General features: G+C 45.7%; 1 protein-coding gene across 6 annotated transcripts in view; it reads left to right on the top strand.

The window, feature by feature from the left end:
* The window catches only part of FRMD4A (FERM domain containing 4A), a 274,615-nt gene that overhangs the window by 93,022 nt on the left and 161,318 nt on the right, over positions 1–20,275 (top strand). Inside the window, exon 1 of one of the 6 annotated variants that reach the window (XM_050985254.1) lies at positions 5,083–5,656. The exons of 4 other annotated variants lie outside the window; for them this stretch is intronic. In XM_050985254.1, the coding sequence (XP_050841211.1) occupies positions 5,498–5,656 (159 nt within the window). In that variant the 5' untranslated portion in view covers positions 5,083–5,497. Of the gene's footprint in view, positions 1–5,082; positions 5,657–20,275 lie in introns of those variants that run through there. One more of the 6 variants, XM_050985229.1, reaches the window with a different exon arrangement.

Here is a 20,275-nt window from a genome sequence, read left to right as displayed (position 1 = left end):
CTTTGACTGGAGAGCCTGGACACAGTGCCCAGCAGGATCAGAGTTAATCATAAGCTTGGGTTTCCAAAGTGAATAATCGTATTTAGGATCTCACCATTCACTTTCTGTGGCTGTTCTGCACTATTTCCTTAATACATTGCCCTGACCTACATCCCCTCCTGCAGACTCATTCAGCACAGCATCCATGGAGAAAGAGGATTGAATAGCAAATCTCTGCAAAATCTCTTTCACGTTTCTGCATAGTAGAAGTGAAAATCACTTTAGCTGGTGGAATATTAGGGACAAGTACAAGCCCAGCTTTATAGGATTCACCCACTTTTAAACCTTGTTAAATCACTAACAGAACTTACTTTAGGCAATGAAATGTGTGTGATTTGAGGAGATGACATGCTCTCCTGTGTCAGTCAATAAAAATCTCTCTAGAGTGAGGGCACGAACAGCCTTACACAGACGGAGCTGCTGCTGGCATAACGATAATACTTAGCACTACCAGAGCACTTCACATTTCCAAAGAGCTTCAGAAGTGTTATGATCAAGGTGGATGACTGGAATAGTAAATTTTCGTTCTGTTATTACTGTGAAGCAGCAGTTCATTTCATTATGGAACGTTTTAGGCCATATGGACTCGTGAGAACATCTTGAGGAAATTGGCCAGGATTTCTGACTCATGATGTTCATCCTAAAATGCAACCAGCAGGGAAGTCTTCAGTTTCTTGAATTTTCTCAGCAGGAAAGTTTTAGGGCTGTCAGCAGTGGCAGACCAGGGGAGTCAGGGAGAGCCTCTTCATATCTGTGGTTATGGAAGCACGTGGAAGGTGAGAGTTGGGAGGTAACCAAAGCAATGCAGGCATAGGCTTCAGGCTTCGTATTTGCATGGGGCAGCAGATCTTTGGGACAATACTTCCAAGAAGAATTGTTGTCTAGTGGATCCAGAGAGGTGAGCTAGGGGTGTTTGTGCCTCCTCTACCAAACTTTAAAGGTTCAGGCGTGATCATTGTCCAGATTGTGGCCCAGCCAGACTGAGGTCACAGTTTTTTAGCAATCCAAAATTAATACAGGACCAACTCTCAGCTGAACAAAGCTCTCAGGAGACCCAGTACGGATGACATCTATACTTTATTTTCACCCGTCTTAAATTTGGGAGGGTTTCCTCTGTCTAGAGCATATATGCTGCATAATAGCAGTCAAGGTCTCAGGATTTGCTTTTTCAAATCAAATGCCATTCCCAGATCCTTTTAAAACCCTTCTCTCAAAACTTTCCTTATACAAAGTACAAAAGTACAAGAAATGCAACTAATAATAGAAACACAACTAATTGCAGTCCTTGCACTCCAGGAAGCTCCTAACTGGACACACAGAAAGCCACCAGGATCCCTCCTTGGGTGACAGCAAGGTCTCATGCCAGGGGAAAGGCAAAGAAGCCCAGATGAGTCAGCATGAGGGATGAGAGCACCTTGGCTTGTGTGGAAACAGGGCACTCAGAGATTCAGGTTCTCAAGGGGATTTGGTGCACAATGACCATAGGAAATCCTGGGGGATTCTGTGGCACAGTGCAGCTACAGGAGGGAGGTCACTGCTGTGAGTCCCCCCCATCCCCTGGCTCTGCCTGGGCACATGTGAAGGGACAAGGGTGGCTCCTCACCCATGTGTTTGATAACTTGGCAGCAGGACATCCCTGAACTGCCCCCATTGTATCAGACACCAAAGTGATATGCCATTAAGGCACAGGGAGAAACTTGTAACCAGTTAAATATCTCAAAATAACATCTTCAACATAAGAAAGCATGAAGCTGTGACATGAAAGGGGGACTCTGGGCACAAAGATCTGACAACATTAATCCTCTTTACATTGTAGAGAAATAAAGATCAAAAAGGCCCCTGAATTTGAAATAGAACCTAAAAGACCACATTGGACTGGAGCTACAGGGACCACAGGGGCCATGTGTGGAGCAGAAACAGGATGTTTCTGGTATGTCTATGGCAAACTCAAAGGAAACTGCCTCCCACCATGCAGGTCCTTCTTTCAACACACCCAAACACACCCACACCCATCAGAAAGTTGTGGGTAGAGGTTTGCTCCAGAGCATGATGGAGAGGGATGCTGAGCTGCTCTTTCCAAGGCCAGAACATAGAAAGGTGAACATGGACCCATCTCTCAACATGGACCCACCCACACCCGTGCATGGCAGGGATTTGCAGAGAGGAGAAGCTGCCTGCAGGGTTTGGGATGGGAAATCCACCCCCAGCCTTCAAGCCCCAGTGACAGTCCCATGAAACAACACAGCAGCTCAAGAGGATTGGTTTTTTGCTTTGTGTCAAGGGAAGTGAGGAGCTATATTTATACCCTAGTAACAGCCTTTGGACTGTCAGTAAAACGTGGGAGGTTTCATAGTAAATGTTTTGGCTGACATTTTCTCAGAAACAGCAGGAAATAATCAGTGCATAATTAGAGAGGAAAAGATGTGCAAATGTCTATAGACCTCTGTAGAGATTAAAGGGCTTTTTTTTCCTAGCTGACCTTAGTGAAGGTGAAGCTGAGCATGTTTTGTACAATGATAAGATGACTTTACAGAAATTCACCAAAGGGTACACCAATGGAAGAGCCAAGTTAATAACTCTCAGTAATTTTTTCTCCTCTCTTCTGCCATTCCCTGCAGCAATAACCTCTTCTGACCATTTTGGGTAAAAAAAAGCACATTCTGCGCTTGAAAAGTGCTCTCTTGGTGGAGTATCCCTTGACTCTAGAGAGGATGGGCTATCTTTGCCTGAGAAACCTCCATGGTTACAATTCCCTTGTGTCCTGCAAGGTGGGTTGAGCAATCTGTACTCAGACAGCTTTTACCCTCTCAAAAAACTCTACGTGTCGGGTCAGCAGGAAAACCTCCACAGGAAACCAGACAATCTGCTCTAATCATGAAGGTAAATCTATCCACTGAAATATTCACTGGGCCTTCTCTGGACTCAAGTGACTCCTAAGGAGACTGCTCCAGTCTATCAGTTAAATAAATACATAGGAGAGCTGTTTTCAGAAAGTCTGATTATGTCATCAGCCAAGTGAAAGGGCTCCTTCAGAGATGCCCTCATCTGTTGAGTAATTACTGAGTTGGGACAGGGGCTGAAAATCTCCTTTCAGCCATAAGGAAAGACTTGATGCACATATGGAGCAGCTAATTTTAAAATTGTGGTATATCCTCCATTTCCCCTCCTCTCCTCTTTCCAGAATACCAAAGGGGTTAGGTCACATCCCAGAGCAATCACTTGCTATGGCTTCTTTTCCCCCCCTCTGTTTTCATTTATCAAACACATTTCTTTCTTTTCCTCTCTTGTGCCCCCAGGCAGAGATGTTGTATATCACGTTTATCACGTTGTAGCCTGAAGCAAATATTGTCTGTTTAATTTTATATATATAAATATTAATAAATAAAATATATATATATATATATATATAAAAACTTCTTCCAGATGAGGCTTTATAATGGAGATGTTCCTGGTCCCTTGTCTACATTCCTGCTAATGGAAGCAGTGTCCTACCAAGCTTAAAGGCAGGAAAACAACCAAGAGAGGATGAGCAGAGGGAGATTACAGCAAAGGCTGGACACCAAGAAAACAGGCAGGGACAGGGAGAGGAGGAAGGAAAACTGCACTTTGGAGAATGAATAGCTCCTAACAAGTTTAAAGGAAACATTATTACAATTTCATTACCGTATTTTATGAAGCTGCTCTAAAAACTAAGTCCTGAAGAAGCAATTAGGCTGAGAACATGAATTTTGCAGCTGTATTTTCCTGGCCCTCCACCTGGCCTGCCAATGAGCTGATGAGTATCCTTGTGCTGTTATCATGTGATGCACAGCTCACTATGTGTCCTTCAGTCCTCAAAGGACAAAGTATGGATGGGGTCATGGTGGGACAGACCTACAGAAAATCAAGCAGATATTAATATTCCTGCTTCTTCCCTATCCAGGGAGTTGAATCAGAGGAGATATTGAGGCTTTTTGGAAAAGATGCCTTCTCACCTCTGCTAAACCAGATGTTTTAGGAGTTCAGTGCATGCAGGTCCCTCATGATTTCAGCTGCCCACCCCTCTAAAAAGTGCCTCCTAGGAAGTGCCTCCATGTAAGCATTCTCCAGCTGACTCCTGTCTGCTCCCTCCAAATCCTGTGGTCTTTTTGCACACATTCCTCTGAAGGGAGAGTAAAATGAGTGGAAAATAACACTGACAGGAAGCTGTCTCCAAGGGCTGGTTTGCACTGTGCCTTTGATAAAAATATTTCCAACCTCAGTTTCCCCACCTGGTGATTAAATAGGAAGAAGAAGCCCTCAAAAAATTTAGTTGGAAAATGTCTTGCAACTTAGCTCCATGATTTTGTGGTGATTTACCTGAACTGCAAAATCCTCGTCTTGATAATGTATTTTTGCCCTGACTGGACCACTTCCCCCAGCTCAACTCATCATAGATGTTGACACTGTTGAAGGCTCCTCCCAGACAAGCTGCTCCTGTGGGGAACCAGGCAGGGAACTGATCTCTTCTCAGCACCTATTTTAGGAAGGGATGCCAAGAGTGAATCTTTGTATCCATAGACCAAAACGGGTATTTTGGCATCCAGTTCTCCTGGAACTTCCTCCTGGGCTTGTTCAGATGAGACCCACCCTTCTGAATGTGAGCTAACCAAGGGTTAAAAATATCCCCACATCAGCTGAATCAGGCTGATATTAAAAGGCCATCAACTTTCCAAAATATCACCCCTTGGATAAATAAGGTGTTTTGCAGACTGTTGCATAACTCTCATGTAGAGATTAAGTTCCTTTATGAGTTCAAAACATAAAAAGGCTCCAGAAAAGGCAGCTGGGTGGGAAAAAGAGTGGAGTGTAACTGTGCAACGGTGAGTTAACATACAAAAGGATGAAACGTTGCATGTGGCAGAGCTGCCTTCTCAGACGCTCTTTGGGAGTGTTTGAAAGAGTTAAGCCCAATAGTGGAATGTCTTGGGAATGCTGGCGGACGGAGAGCGAGCAGCTTTTTTCTTCCCTCTGGATGGAGTCCCAGGACTGAGCATGCAAAGTGATGACTTTGGATCCGAGTTTGCTCCTTGGGTCTGCAGCGGAGAGCTGGGAAGGGATGCAGTGTGACCAAGAAGTCCTTTGCAAGGGATGTGCAAATGCCTTCCTAAGTCAGGAGAGGTATTTTTACCTCTTCCTTGCTCATCCCTGGGTGCAGCAGGACTCGCTCTGAGAAGATACACAGAGGGAGAAACCACATCCTGAAGGGCGTATGCAAAGGGAGAAAGACACATCCCCAAACAGTTTATTTTGGCTGCTGGTTTTTGTTGTCCGTTTTGGTTTGGTGGTTTGGTGGTTTGGTTTTTTTTTCCTTGCTTTTCGTTCTTCTTCTTTGATGGAAATTTCAGTGACTCTTTAACCCTGCAGCTCACAAGGCGCCTTGGGATTAGCTGGTTGCCTCGGAGCAGGGAATCTGGGGTGATTCACACAGGGAGCTGGCATGGCTGCTGTGCTCTTTGGCTTTGAGGATCTGCTCTACAGCTGGGACAGCCTGGTGTGGAGCCTGACGTCCCGGGCTCTGAGGACCTGCCGCCTGGGGAACCTGAGGGTGCTGCAGCTCATGCTGAAGCCATGGTGCATTTCCAGGGACGTTTATCAGGTAGGGTAACAAACACCAGGCCAGACCCCCAAACCCCAAGGCTGCAGGGGGGCGACCCCCAGGACTCTCACAGGGTCCTGTCCTCTTCCTGCCAACCACTTTGGGTCCGACACAAGCGGTGGGACAGAGGGGATGCTGTGGGCAGGGGAGGTGTGGCAGGAAAACATTTTGGTTTGGAGGATGGTGATGGGGTCTCCTATGGTGGAACACAGATCCAAACTCTCCTTCCCACAGAGCAGGGGGGGAATAAGTGAAAGCAAATTAATGTTCAATCTGCTATATCCCCTTTCCTTGAACTTTATATTCATAAGTGCAACCTTAGTTTTTCTGCGTCCTAAGGCTGTCCCTACAGCTGCACAGGAATAATTTATAATTTACCCAGAGGAAAGGGTGCCTAAAGGCACCTAATCTGTGGAAAATGGGCATTTACAGAGGGTTTTCAACTGTAGTATAACTAATTACCCCTAAGTGACTTGTGCAATGCCTTCTGACTGCTGCATCTTGCAAAGTCCCTGGCATCTGATTGCCTAAAATTTCTGGTTTGCTTGATGTATGGTTGATGTGGTACAGAGACCTCTGGGGCTTGGACTGGCTTCTCTGTAGAGTCACACTAACTGCTTACAGCTTGAGGTAGAGTGACACAGCTCTAATTGACTGTGTGTGTTTCTGAGACTGAATAAACTGGGCTAAACAAACTGAACAGCACAGAAAGAACTAGTCCTGAATGTCACTTTGAAGAGCAACTCTTTCCAGTCCATAGGTGAGTCCAGGCTGCAGTGTAAACCCACCAGCTTGTCTGCTTTTTAAATCAGCCTTAGACAACTGAGGCTAGAGGTTTATTCTGCTGTGGGGACAAACCCATTATGATATTTATCATCTCCACAGATTTGTCTAATGCCGGATACTGGAGTGACTGATTGGTATTTGCATTTGGAAAATGGATTTTCTGCTACTCCCATTTACTTGGTATTTTGCTTTTCCTGTGCTTTGGAAGTCTCCATGTGTGAAGCCAAGTCATACAGAAGGCAACAGATTAAAAGCCTGTAGAAATTGTGTGTGTTGGTGAGAGGGAGACCAGGGCAGGGCTCTTAGTAATTTCAGCAAACTTTGAACCAGCTTCAAATCATGCTCTGGTTTCAGCAGACTTCAGGAATAGATTTTATGGTCTTTGGAGTTCAGCAAGCATGGGCAGCATTTTTCTTTTAGGTATTTGTTTGTTCCAGAAGATACCCACAGCCAGTAACTCAAACCCATTACCCAGGGCTCGGCTCTGAAACCCCCCTGAGATGGGATGGCTCCAAGTGAACCACGCTGCCCTCCCTGGGCTCTGCTGACTCTTGGCTGAGCTGAACCCAGAGGTCAGTGTGTGCAGAGGCTGCCTGTGGTGTGGGGCTGACCCACCCTCTCTCTGCAGCTTGTCTGAGGAACCTCAGCCTGAAGCCAATCAGCTCACGTGGGTATGGGAAAGGGGAGGAGGAAGCAAACGGGCTCAATGCTGAACCTCACTTTTACCTTCCACCTATGTAAAATCATCCTCAAAAACTAAGGTGTTGGTTTTCAGATGTGTCCAGATTCTGATTAGTGATAATGAATTCCACCCTATGCATCAGGGGATGCCACTGCCTGTGAGGACTCCCAGCACTGGTGTTCTCCCAGCAGATTTATGTTGCTGTAAGCATTGACCAATCCACAAGTGCACTTTTTCCATTGCAAAATGCACATGCCTTGAGACATTCCCCATGGCATTTTACCACAATCCTGGTATATTATTCCCCTTTGCCAGAGTCACCAAGGAAATGGGACCAGCAAAGGTGCCTCTCTTCCCACACAAACATTAATGCAGCCTGAAAGACACTCACAAGTCAGGATGGACTTGAATAGTTGTTTGTTTCTCAGACAGAATCTGTGAACATCTGCAAAAGCTCAGTAAAACCACATCACTTTATTTGTGAATGCCTGTGATCTTGCAATTCTTTGGAGAGGATCTGAAATGCTGGGTCAGGTACCAGGAGAATTGCTGCTGGGTGGAGGTTTGTTGGAAAAGGCATCTCATAGCTCATCACTGCACACTTCCAGCAGCAGCATTGTTATTAGCAGCCAGCATGAGCTGATAGCTAACTCTACACTTATGGATATTAATCCTAAAAGCATTTCCCCCAGTAGCCAGCATCGTCCAATTTAAATGCTGGCAGGGTATTTTAGCAAAGTATTGCTTGGACAGAAAGCCTGACAGTTTAATCACTTCCCAGAGACAGAAACTTCTTCCACTGCTGATTATTTAGATGAGCGAATAAGCTCTTGACTGTGCTAGTTTTTGTTGTTACTATATAATAATCCCTGTTGCTACTGCACCTTGAGAGCAAGGCAGACCAGTGTAGGATTCCTGCCTGGCACCAGGACCAGAAAAACCCTAATAAGAAACATTAAAGAGAAACATTAGTCAACTTTGCAAAATTAAGCCATGCTTTGTCATACTTTGAAAAGTATGTTTTGTGTTCTTCTTTGGGTTGATCACATCTCAGTGCATCTCTGGTTCTGGTGCCTTTTGCTGAAACGGGGCTGGGGGCAGCAGAGCAGTGCAGCACACAGCCAGGCTCTGGCTGAGCAGAACCCACGCTGCTGGGCACCCAAAACTGGGGAGAGCTCAGCTCCTCCACCAGCCAGGATCAAGGTTCTTCAGGTATGGCTCTGACTTAGGTAATTTTTTCATGTCCTTGCCCTAGTCTGTTGTCTCCAGCATACAAACATCCCAAAGCTGTCCAATTGCCTTCTACTGTCCCATCTACAAAATACATAAAAACTAAGACAACATTGTACAGAGGGTACAGATTTACTACCCATACAAGAGGCAATGGGTTCTTGGAAACAAAACAAGCTCCAGGCATCAACATAATCAGTGTCATTCCCTTATTCATGATGAGAGATTTGACTTTCTTTGCTCTCAGAAAATCAGCACCAATGCTTTAGATGAAACAGCAGTTTTGGGGTGATGCTGGCTGCAGTGGTTAGAGTGGGATATGAAACATTTCAGTGTTCAAATCCAGTCTGACACAGCAATTGGAAGTCTGGACTTGCTCAAACTGCACTCTGAGCAGCAGTTGTTATAAAATAAGTTAAAACAATCAAAAATTGTTCCTTCATTCTTGGTCTCCAGACTGTATTTGTCTCAGGGATGCTGAGTGACTCCATTTTTCACTGTCTGTAAGCAATGCTTTGGTACTCAGGCCATCTGAGCAGTACTGAGAGCTAGAGGCCTTTGGTACCCTGAAGAATACCATCATCTGTCTCAGACTGCAATTCTTTCCTGGCAAATAAATCCTCACCCCAGTCTGCTGTGATTCCCAGGGACACATTTGTCTGCCCAGTCTGAAACAAACCTTTTGCCTTGATCTGTTTTCAGAGGGGCTAATATTCACCAGTTGTTACATTTTAATTGTAATTAATGCTTGCTATATTTTAATTGGCTTTTTTGTGATCCACTATGTGGTTGTCTGACTGCATGATTGGAATGCATTTGAAAAAGGGGATGAACAAATAATAAACTTCCAGGCAGGGCTCTCAGACAGTCAGTTGTGCAAGATGTCACCGAGCTGTCGGATGTATTTTTACCAATGCCCAGATGTCTGACTGCTCTGACCTACTAAACAAGTGGCCCTGTGAACTAACACAGTGCCTGCTTTTGCAGAAACACTCACATTTCAAGAAGTACTGGGGGAGGGCTGGCTTATTATTATGGGATAAGCAGTCAGTGCTGCATTTTAACATCCTGAAGATAATTCACTATTTATTTAATCTCCAAATCCATCAACAAATGTTTTAGTTTCCCAGCTATGCCTGTGCAATGTCAAAGAACATTAGGCAGTGCAGGACCTCCATCTACAGTAAAAATGTGTTTATGTGTCTCTACTGTTTAAAATCCCACCAACTGCTCCTACCAAGTCACAGGCTGACCACTGGATGCAGAGCCATCTCTCAAGGATACCACTCACAGACATTTAATTCCTCACTCTCTGTAGACAATGTGCACTTTTTACACACTGCTTCTTATCCACCAAGTGCTTGGAAAGACAGTTAAGTAATTTTACTGCTATAGAAACCGAGGCAGAATCAGATTAAATTCCTTCAGGTTATGGGCACAAGTGCAGAATTGTCTGCAGTACCTCACTGCTCCCCAGATGTCCAGGCAATGCAATTAAGGAAGGAGGTTGGGATGTAGAATTTTGGGGCTAATCTAAAATGAGGAAGAGGAAAGACCTTCTGCTCTGCTGGCAGTTATGGAAATTCGCGGACTATCCTATACTTTAGCAAAACGTTTAATTTTGGCTATTAGGAAGAAATTCTTGTATATTAGGAATTAATTCTTCACTAGGGCAGTGAGGCACTGGAACAGATTGCCCAGAGAAGCTGTGGATGCCCCATCCCTGGAAGTGTTTGAGGCCAGGCTGGATGGGACTCAGAGCAACCTGGTCTAGTGGGAGGTGTCCCTGCCCATGGCAGGGGGGTTGGAACTAAAGGATCTTTGAGCTTCCTCCAAACCCAAACCATTCTGTGATTCTACTGTCCAGATCCTATCATTTTCCCAGAGGAGAATGCACCTCAGGTGTGTTTCCCACAGAATTCACACTGCTGGCCATGGGGTGCTAATGGTTTTCCCCCCAGCTGCCACGGGCACTGGGAAGTTGACCTGGAGGGATTTGGGGCTTCTCCCCCATCCAGCTGGTGTTTTGCTGGCACCCTGCTGGGCAGTGCATCAAAAAAGGGACAGACTGTTTCCACCTCATGGTGGGATCTGAGGCATCCCCATAACCCCATGTACCCTATAAGGAAACTTTTTTTCAGAATTCCTCAGAAATGAGCAGTTTAGAAATTCTATTCTTGTTTCAGCCTCATTCTTCACCTGGTTGCCTTGAAGACGTTATATTTAAGCACAGTTAAAGATTCAGGAGAAAAAGCAGCATTGCTGCTGTAAAAGGCTGTGCAAAGCAATTTTGGGCAAGAAGGAGGAAGGAAAGGGCTGAAATGTTAAACACATCATTTCAGATTGGCAAAATTTCCAGGTTTTGATTTATAGCTTCATCACCAAGTAGATTAATGTGGAATTCAAACACAACCAGCTCTTTGCTTTCCTTCCAGGCCTGACATATTAACATTTCCCATTAATCTAGTCAGCTCCAGCAGGATGAAGGCTGAGGAAATGGGGGATTAGGCATGTGGGAGTGTAGGGTGGGCAGGGGAAAAGAGCCAACAAAATTCACTTCAGTTAACTAACTAACTAAAGTAGAGAGCATTGGACTTTTTTCAGGTCTCAGGTTCTAGCTGGGGCTGTTTCTGACTCCCTTAAAGACAGCAAACTCTGATTCTTTGTCTTCTGGTGCTGGACAGAGGGGTTTCCAGTGGGGCTGCTGACTTTCTGCTCACAAGGACAGAGGTGGAGGTGGGCACTGGTGCCCCATGGAGCTGAGCATGAAGGGCTCTTTGCTGGCCACTGTTCTCAGAGCATTGTCATGCCCCAGTGCAGCTGGGGTTCAGGAGGCACCAGGCCTCCAGTCTGCCTAATTCCCAGTTTTGTGGGGAGGCAACTACCACTTCTTTTCCCCAGCACTCTTTGCTGATCTAGCACACAGTCTCTGAATCTGCCCTGGAGACTTCTCAAACTTTATTGCTACATATTTAAGCATTTATGAGATTTAAATTGCTTCTCTTAGGGAAAAAACAAAAGAGCAATGAAAACACCCAAACCAAAAACAATGAACCAAAATCACACCAAAAAAAAAAAAAAAAAAAAAAGGGGGAAAATAACCGTCCACCCAGAGCTGCAGAAAGGCCTAATGAGCCTCATGTGTTTCCAAAGGCAGCTCTGGAACTTGTGGCTTGCAGAGTTTCTCACCCCATCTTCATTGCAGGCAGAGCAAAGAGGGTTAGACAGTGAGAGGGGGGAAATGCAAATGCTAGCAATTCATTTTTGCCAAAAATCATATCCAACAGACAGGGGAAAAAAAACCCAGCCTGTGGGGAAACCTCAAGCCATTTCCATTCAAGTTGTTTACGAAGAAAGCACAAGAGTGCTCACTAAGTTCTGACCCCCAGGTATTTTTATAGCACACAGTGAATTTGTCTTCAGCATTTGATACAGAATTCCCCTGCCTTTGTGGGGCTGGGAAGGGCTGGGACAATCTGGCACAGATCTGTGCCACTGCCACCAGCCCCACCACAGCCCCTTGGGGGCCAACATGGAGCTGCACCAGGCTGGGGCTTGTGCTCACTAATTATTACAAACACAAACCTCTGGTGTTTTCCATGGGCTGCAGTTCATCCAGTGCTGCTAGAAAATGAGGGGGTCCTTAAACCAGCATTGACCCTCCCATTTGTCTTTACATGAGCTTCTAAGGATGGTAGGAGGAGACTGAGTGGTCGAGTCTCATGACTGAGCTTTTTTTATTTGTTCAATAAATACAGCAGCCTCTTAACAGAGGAGGTGTACTTGGCCTTGGTTTGCTGCCCTGTGAATTCTTCCAACCTGCCTCCCTGTGGGAAACACTCAACCTCAGTTCCAGGCTGCTCATGGCAGAGGATTCTGGCTGCCCCTGTTTGGGACACGGGAAAAGTCCTTCATGGTGTTAAATCCACCCCACTAATAAATGGGTTAGGGTTGCCAGTGCAGCTTATAGAGGCCACCAGCTTGAGCAGACACAAGCAATGCTGAGTTGTTCCTAGACAGGGTGGATCTGAGTCTGCTCCAAAGCTGAGCTCTCTTGAAGTCCACCACCAGTGACTTGGGTGTTCCTGCACCATCTTTGCTTTAGTCTGCCAGGGATAAAAACTGTGCTCTCCACTGGGAATACAAACTGTCTCAGCTGTCAGACAATCTCCAGCAGTTCACCCTGCTTATAACAAAAATGCATCTTGCAGCAAAGCAAGGGGAAGTTTTTTTTGATCCTCTGGGTTTGCAGAAGCCAGGTCTGAACTGCTTCTTCCTATGCTTAGCTATTTTCTGCTTGGTGTCTAGAATCATGAGATGGGATGCATCTTCTGCTCCTTTAGTTATCATAAATTAGGTAATTCATCCATGCTGATTCCTTCCAAGACAGGCATCTTGTGCAAGCCATTCTCCAGAGGTGCCAGAAGACCAGAAAGAGCTGAGACTGCTAAACCCAACGGCATGCTTAAGTAAACACCCACAAGTCCTGTGACCTACAGCTCAGTCATGTTGTTCTGATTAAATTTATGTCACCCAAGGCCTGGGTGGAAAATTCTGGAAGCCTGCAGGAAGGTCAGCAACTGTCAGGACAGTGCCCAGCAGTCCTGCTTGAGTCACCAAGCTTCAGCTGCTGGAGGTACCACAACAAGCTCTGCACTGGGACAGGTCCCCAGGAACCTGCTTTTGGTAAAGAGCTTGGCTTCCCCAGACAGACATCTGTGAACACTTCAAACCTCTAAAGTAATTGAAAACAGCAGGGAATTTTGCCAGCAGCATTTTGTTTGGTTCAACCCCTTCTGCCTCAAAGAGAAATCCATCTTGAAAATGCAGCTGAGTAGCCCCAGAACAGGTCCAGCCCCATCAGGCTTCCACATGTGTCTTCTCTTGCATAAGAGAAGATGATCACTGGAAAAAAAGACTTTTTCCTTCACTGTTTGCAACATGCCTTTGAGGCCCCACCAGAGTCCTTGTGCAATGGAATCCATTTCCTTCAGATGTTCTCCTGGAGCAAAGGTGGAGCTGACTGGGGCCATTGAGCCAATCCTGCCCTGCCTGTGTTTGCAGCTGCACCCAAGATGCTGCCATGAATCATCTGTGCTCTTGCAGAAACTCTCTTCACACCCAACCAACAGCACCCAATTGTTTAGAAATAAACAGGAGCTCTTGGCCATGGGAGTTTTGGGGGGAAAACAGACCAAATTAGGCACTCCAAAGATGACTCTTTTATGATAGCAAAAAAAGAACAGAACAAAGGCTCTGAATGCCATCCAAGTGTAAGTACCAAGTGAAGTTGAGGGATGGCTTCCCTCTCCTTTGTTCCCTCTGTCCTTCCCAGGTTGGATTGAGGAGGAAAAACCTGTGCACCTTTGGCACTCACAAGTGGCTATAGGCAACATTTGCACATTAATTACTTCTTAAGCTTAAATATAAATTTCAGCTTTGTGGTGTCCACTCCTTTTTATTCATCTGTAAGACTCTCCATTTAAATCTCCCATGCACTGCACGTGTTCAAGTGAGCTCACAGCAGAGGAGAGTTGTTGTTTTCCTAAATTTGAATCTTTTGAGCCCAATCTGGAGGGAAACATGGGATTTCAAGCCCTGCCTTTTTCCTTCCTCTTCTTTCAGTCCAGGAGGTGCCTTTTTTTTAACCATGTGAGTCCACTGAGACTCCAAAACAGCTGACAAAGTGTAGTTTCAGGCCAGTCCTGTCCCCTGCTCCTGGAGAAGAGATCTGCATGGCAGCCAGTGCTAAGGCCCAACTACAAAAAGTTATCCAAGGTCAAATTCCTCCATGCTCTGAACTTCCATCTACCCCCCCAAAGGGGATTAAAGTCTGTCCAGCACCTGGCAGGAGTCACCCCATGTCTGCAGCATTGCATAACCTGCAGGACCCATTGTGTGCAGTTACTCACCAGCCTCACTGGTCACTGTGCTGCTGGAGCTGCTGAACACGGGGGTTTGAGGGGCTCTCATGAACCTCCAGGAGGGCAGGAATGTGGGGTTTACAGTCACTGCAAACCTGCTTTGCTCCACTTCCATGAGGCCTGATCTCAACCCCTCTGTGTTCAGGGGCTTAGCACATTTGTACAGTCACTTCCATGCCCATAAAGAAGCAGATCATGATGAAGAGAGACCTGATGGAGGGCTGGGAATCTTTATGTCACTGTAAGTTGCTGTACTTAGGTTGACCTCTGCTTTTTCTTGGGTTTTTTTAATGTTTTTTCTTTAATATTCTTTAGAACCCCGCAGTCACGGGAGCCTAGAGTCATGCAGGTCCTCGTGTGCACAGCCACAGCTGAGACAACAACTTTGAGTATTGTCAGGGCTACAGGCTGAGCTGGGCTTTGCAAAACCTCAGGTGATCAATCAGGGGTTTTTCAAAACCAGACTGCAAATGAGGAGCCGTTTGTGCCAGACAAATTATATCAGAGCAGCCACCGGGATGAGGAGGTAGGGAAGGAGGAAGGGGAATAAACAGCACAGGAGTTGGGTAATCTCTAATTAAAGTGAGAATAGAGCCAGTGTTCATCTCAGAAAAGAGAGGTTCTGGGAAGTTCAGTGCACTGCATATTCTCAGGCGTTCGTCATCTGAAATGTCTTTTAATTGCCACTATTATATCATATCACAAACATTCTTGTAATTTATCAGTCATAACCTCCTACAAAGGGATTCTTTCATTCAAGCCATTTTCACAGAAATCTTTTCCCCTTGGATACCAGTCCTGCAACACACTCAGCCCAAGAATCTGGAAGTGGAACTTTTTTCTTATTTTTTTTCTAAACACAAGTCGTTGCTTTGCAGAGAATGTTTCACTAACGGACGGGCTGTGTCCCAGTTTCAACTTCTTTCCTCTTCATCCCACGATAATCAGCTCTTAACAGCTCTCCTTCCTCTTATGGTAAAAGCTGAAATGTAAATAATCAGGATGTCCCAAGTGTCAGGAGCCAGCTGAGTCCTGCTAGCCCAGACCGTGGGTCTCCAACACCCAGCTGCCTTAAACATTTGGCTCAACCAACAGACTGTATTTATAATGTAAACTCCCCTTGTCAGCTCCCAACTCCTGGCTCCAGCTTTAGAAAATTTAACATTTCTGGGGGTTGTATTTTCCCACCACTTAGTCAAGAGCTGAAATTTTTCCTCTCAGAAAACACACTTGTGTGTCAAAGGCCAACAACAAAAAAAATATCAGTAGTTTTGCAGCCTAAATATAGCACAGAGCTGAGATCCCAAATTCTGTGAAAGAGCCAGTGTAAACAGCCATAGTCTGTGCAACCTGGGAGGGGGCTGCACCCGGGGCTTTTCCTTTATGTTATTGTACCCCGCGGTGCCTGGATGTCCTGAGTGGGTGAGGAACCCTTTGTGCAGGGACATCCTGGCCAAAATCCTTCCCATCTATGGCCTTCCTTATCCAGCAAAAGGCTTCAGAGGCACCCCAGCCTGGAGATGCTGCCTTGCACCCACAGGTCATAAGGAGTTGGTTCGGTGGTCTTGATGTGAAAGCCCCAGGTTTAAGTGCTGCCTTGGCTTTGCCAAGGAGTCACATTGCAAGGATAAGCCATGAGGATGATCCCCCTGTGACCACAAAACCAGCCAGAAGAAATTAAGCCTTGGCCCTCTGTTGGGTGCTGGTGACCAAAGCTGGCTCCAAGGAATAATCCACTGCCATCATGAGTGGGAGAATGTATAATAGCAAAACTAATCACATCCTTACCCACGGATGGTTCAACAAGCACAAACTCATTCCTCTGATCCATCTCATCTTGCAATTCATACATAAAGCAAGAAGTTAATCCATAAACTTGTTCCTACCAGTAGCTGGGGGTGACCAGGAAAGATGAATCCATTTGCCCTGCAGAGGTCTAGGATTGCCCAGGACCATCTTCCACCGACTTCACCTTCAACCTAGGCCAGTGTCTCTCATTTATTAATACACATGGGTAATGTCGTAACCATTAGCTGTAGGTGGGAAAGACATGATAACCATTAGAGCTTCCCCTCCCTCTTTTATCAGGCTTGGGAGGGTTGGAATTAAATGAAACCTGGCCAAGGGAAGTGCAGCAGGGAATACAGTGTGCATGGTGCTGAAATGGTTTGTGAATGCTCCAGGGTGGGCAGAGCTAATTTCTGTCAAAGCTGATTCTGCTGGTTTACTGCATCCCTTTTCATTTCACTCACCCAACTCTCAGTGGATCTCATTATCCTGGAATTCATTCAAGAGTCCCCATCTCCTCTAACAGGGCTCCAGACACCTTGCAGGTCTCCAGAGATTAATTGATATTAATACAGAGTAGTCATAAGTTTTCTCAGCGGGGCATTTGCTCCCATGTCTCACAAGTTTGTTGTGTTTTAGGGATGAGTATATTTGGATGCCTCTTGGGATTTTCTCCAAAGTGTTTTTCAAAGGAAAGGTCTTCTCCAAATCTTTCTACTCATATACATCTTTTTGTGGGATGTGATTTCCTCTTTCATTCTCAGCCACTATTTGCTTTGGTGCAGCCAGGCTGCTGTTTGAGTAGCAGGAATGAGACCAGAGCAGGGTGGCAAACCCAAAGAGATGACAAGCCTGCAGCCTTGAAGAGCTGCAGAGCCATTGGAATACCACATATCTGCCCTCTTCAGGCAGGAGGACCTGCTTTTTTTTCCTTCCATCTGCTGCTTGTCCTCTTGCTGTCCAGTATTTTTTGCTTTGCCTGTTCTTGCCAGGAGTTGCACCCTATCTCGTGTTCACAAGCAAATTCAAGTGCATGCAGGTGACACTGCTCCTAACCTCCTCTCAGGCAAAACCCAAATGCAGCTCAGGGTGCCAAGTGCTGCTTCACAAGTCCATGGTGCACCCCAGGAGAGAGAGCAGCTGAGTGATTGAGCATTGTAGTGCAGCAGCTGTGGAGCATGGGACCAGCTATTTGAAGACTCCTATGTTAGTCATCACTGACCTCATTTTGATCCCCCATCAATATGCTCATCCTTTTATTTCAAAATATCCAGAAAGTCTTCATGCAAAATGAAGCACACTCAGAAAAAATACTCCAAAAGGATTTTGCTGGGCTGTTTGGCAGTTTGGGAAATCTGCAGAATCACTATCATTTGACAGTTTTCATAGCTATTTAAAAAGAAAAAGGGAGTTTTAAATTAGTACTGTAAGAGCCATGTGGAATCTGGAGTCAGACTGGGACAAAGCTGGATCTCAAATCAGCAGTTGTTCTGTTCTGGACTTTTTGGGGAGGCTTTTTGGGCTTATTCAACTTCCCAGATGAATGCTGGGAAGTGGTGAATAAGCTGCTTCATTTTTGAAGGAAAGACATGAATAGCAATGTTAATTTAAAAGGAGAAATTTGCCTTGGATCCATTGTCCTGGCCTGAGACAAGGGCACTGGGCTCTGCACCCAGCTTTGCCAAGGACACTGTAGCATCTGGGGGTCTTGCAAGACCTGTGATGCCTGTGTTTCCTCCTCTGTCGTCCAGAATTCCTTTGGGACAATCTGAGTTTATAAAAGTGCACTTGACAAGAGACTTCAGCCAAGCTACAAAAGCTGCACTGTGCATAATGAAAAGTTATCTTAATGAGAGAGGGCACCATCATTCAGCACCAAATTCATGCAGTCAGTGCAGCCATGGGCCTTCATCTTGCAAATGCAAGGGACAGCTTCCTCAGCATGGGCTGACAGGAGCAAAGTGGCTGTGCAGAGCTGAGACCATAAATCAGGAGGCAGAGCAGGATTAACTAGTATGTACAGCAGGACCTGATGTGGAAGCAAAGGTAGGTGTGTTATGTGGTCTGCTGTGCTGGGCTGCTCACAAGCAAGAAATATCCCCTTTTCCAGGTTCTTTCAAATCCCTTGAACTTGGATTATTGCCAGGAAACCAAAGGAGCACAGTGAAAATCCATCAAATCTCTCTGTTGTTCTTTTCCAGTCAGTGATAGGACTGATAAGGCGTCTTGTTACCAAAAAAAAAAAAAAAAAAAAAATTACAGATCTTATTTCTTTCCCTGTTTTCATAGAACCATTCCTGGTTTCTTTGTGTTTTCCTTCCCATTCATGAGCCTGAGCATCTGTACCTGAAAGGTTTCATAACCCACCACTAAATGGCTTCACAAGGCAGCCTTAAACAGGTGCTGTTTGACAGCAGAAACTCAAGTCAGGCACCGACCCCAAGTATTTGCTGAATCAGAATCTTTAGTTATATTCAACAATAAAATCTGTAAAGTGAGGAGCAGTGAGAGGACTTGAACAACAAGTTCCCCTTTCTCAAAACACGATATTTACCAGTAAAACATCTAACCCAGGGACTGGACAGAGTGAGGAATTAGGAGGAGGCACGAAGCTGCGATGCACAGTACCACCTAGTGACAGAGCCTGGCTGCATGAGAAGGGCAACCCCGTGTTTGCAAAGTTCAGGGTCCGTTTCCCAATCCCATCCTTAATCCGATTTCCCAACTGCGCCACATCCGTGACCATCTCCTGCAGTGGAGGGACAGCACCATTCCAGCAGCTGCTGATTTTTCTCCTCTTTTTTCATGGTTTCTTTTCTGCAAAGCAGGGGTTGGACAGACAGGGTTCCTTGTGTCCCATCAGAGGCAGCAGTGGGTGCAGTCTTGTTGGCTGTGTGGGGTGTGCAGGTTGGGCTCAGCACGCATCTCCCACTGAATCACCCACGAGGAATTCCTCAGTGCATTGTCCAAACAGGGAAGGGAAAAACGCAGGGTCCAGTGAGTAATGCAGCCTTTCAGGGCATCTGAAATGAAAAGAAATGCCACAAACTTGTTCCATTTGTAGAAACGATGTGAAAGAGCAGTGTGACAGGCTCTGCTCAAGAGCAGGCTTGTAACCTTTTCCATTAATTTCTTTTCAAAGAATTGCTTATTGAAGGCTAAGCTGCTTTTTATAAGCCTTAGAGGCTGAGTGTGTCTTTGCCCTTTTTTATTATTATTGCTGCTCCTCTCCTTTGCTCTCTTTTTAGAGAAAGCAGTTACTGTAGAGTGGTGGTGTTTCTCTCTCTGAGACAAGCCCAGCATCCAGATGGAAATTCTGTCACCTTTTGGCAGAGGTGGGATTGCATACAGCAAAGTGAACTAGAAGAAATCCAGTTCTACTGAATTTCCCCATATTCCAGCCCACAGATTTACCCATGATCCAAGCAGATGTGCTCAAAAGAATTTGATTCCTTCCCCCCGTAAAGTCCCTTTCCACACGTTCTGGGGCGAGGGCTAAAAGGCTCCGCTCAGTCTCCACGTGTGGGTGAGAAGCACAAGAGCTCGTGGGAGGCAGCACAAGAGCTCTGCCCCTCCCTGCAAGGCCCATCCACATGCAAGGCTCCTGCACACATTCTGCTTTAAATGTTTGTGTGAATTACAGCGGGGCTGGAAGAGCCCAGGGCTGCCCTGTGCTCTGTGTTTTGTGTCAGCAGACAGGGTGGGTGTGTGTAAGGTTATAGGGTCAGAGTTAGGGTTAAGGTTGGGGTAGCCTTTTTGTCCTCCTTCCCAGACAAAGGCTCCCTAGGGAAAGGATATTCAGGCTCTCTCCTGGTCCTCAGCTAAATCTTCCCTATTTGATGGGCAGACTCTTGCTTGCACACCAAGCAAGCCAAGATGATTTTCTTAAACTGACATCCCTTCCTTGAATTTCACTAAAGACTGGATGGGAACCCAAACACCCAACGCTGCCTTTCTTTCAGTTGCTAAAATCTACTAAATCACTGAAGTGCAAAATAAAATAGCACATTTGTTGGGGCCACCAACATGATTTTGTCCTGAAAAAGGTAAAGCCCCTGAGTGCAGTGATCCCAGCAAGAGCATGTGCCCCCTGCCAGCCATGGAATGAGGCCTCTCATGCAGACAGCCACCCCACAGCAAGTACAGCATTTCCAGCATGATTTCTTCTTAGCTTTCTTTTTCTTCTTGAGCTCATGGCTTTTTTCTTTC

This window comes from Serinus canaria, chromosome 1A, assembly GCF_022539315.1.
Source record: "Serinus canaria isolate serCan28SL12 chromosome 1A, serCan2020, whole genome shotgun sequence".
Lineage (NCBI taxonomy): Eukaryota > Metazoa > Chordata > Aves > Passeriformes > Fringillidae > Serinus > Serinus canaria.
This window is presented reverse-complemented; position numbering and strand designations above follow the sequence as displayed.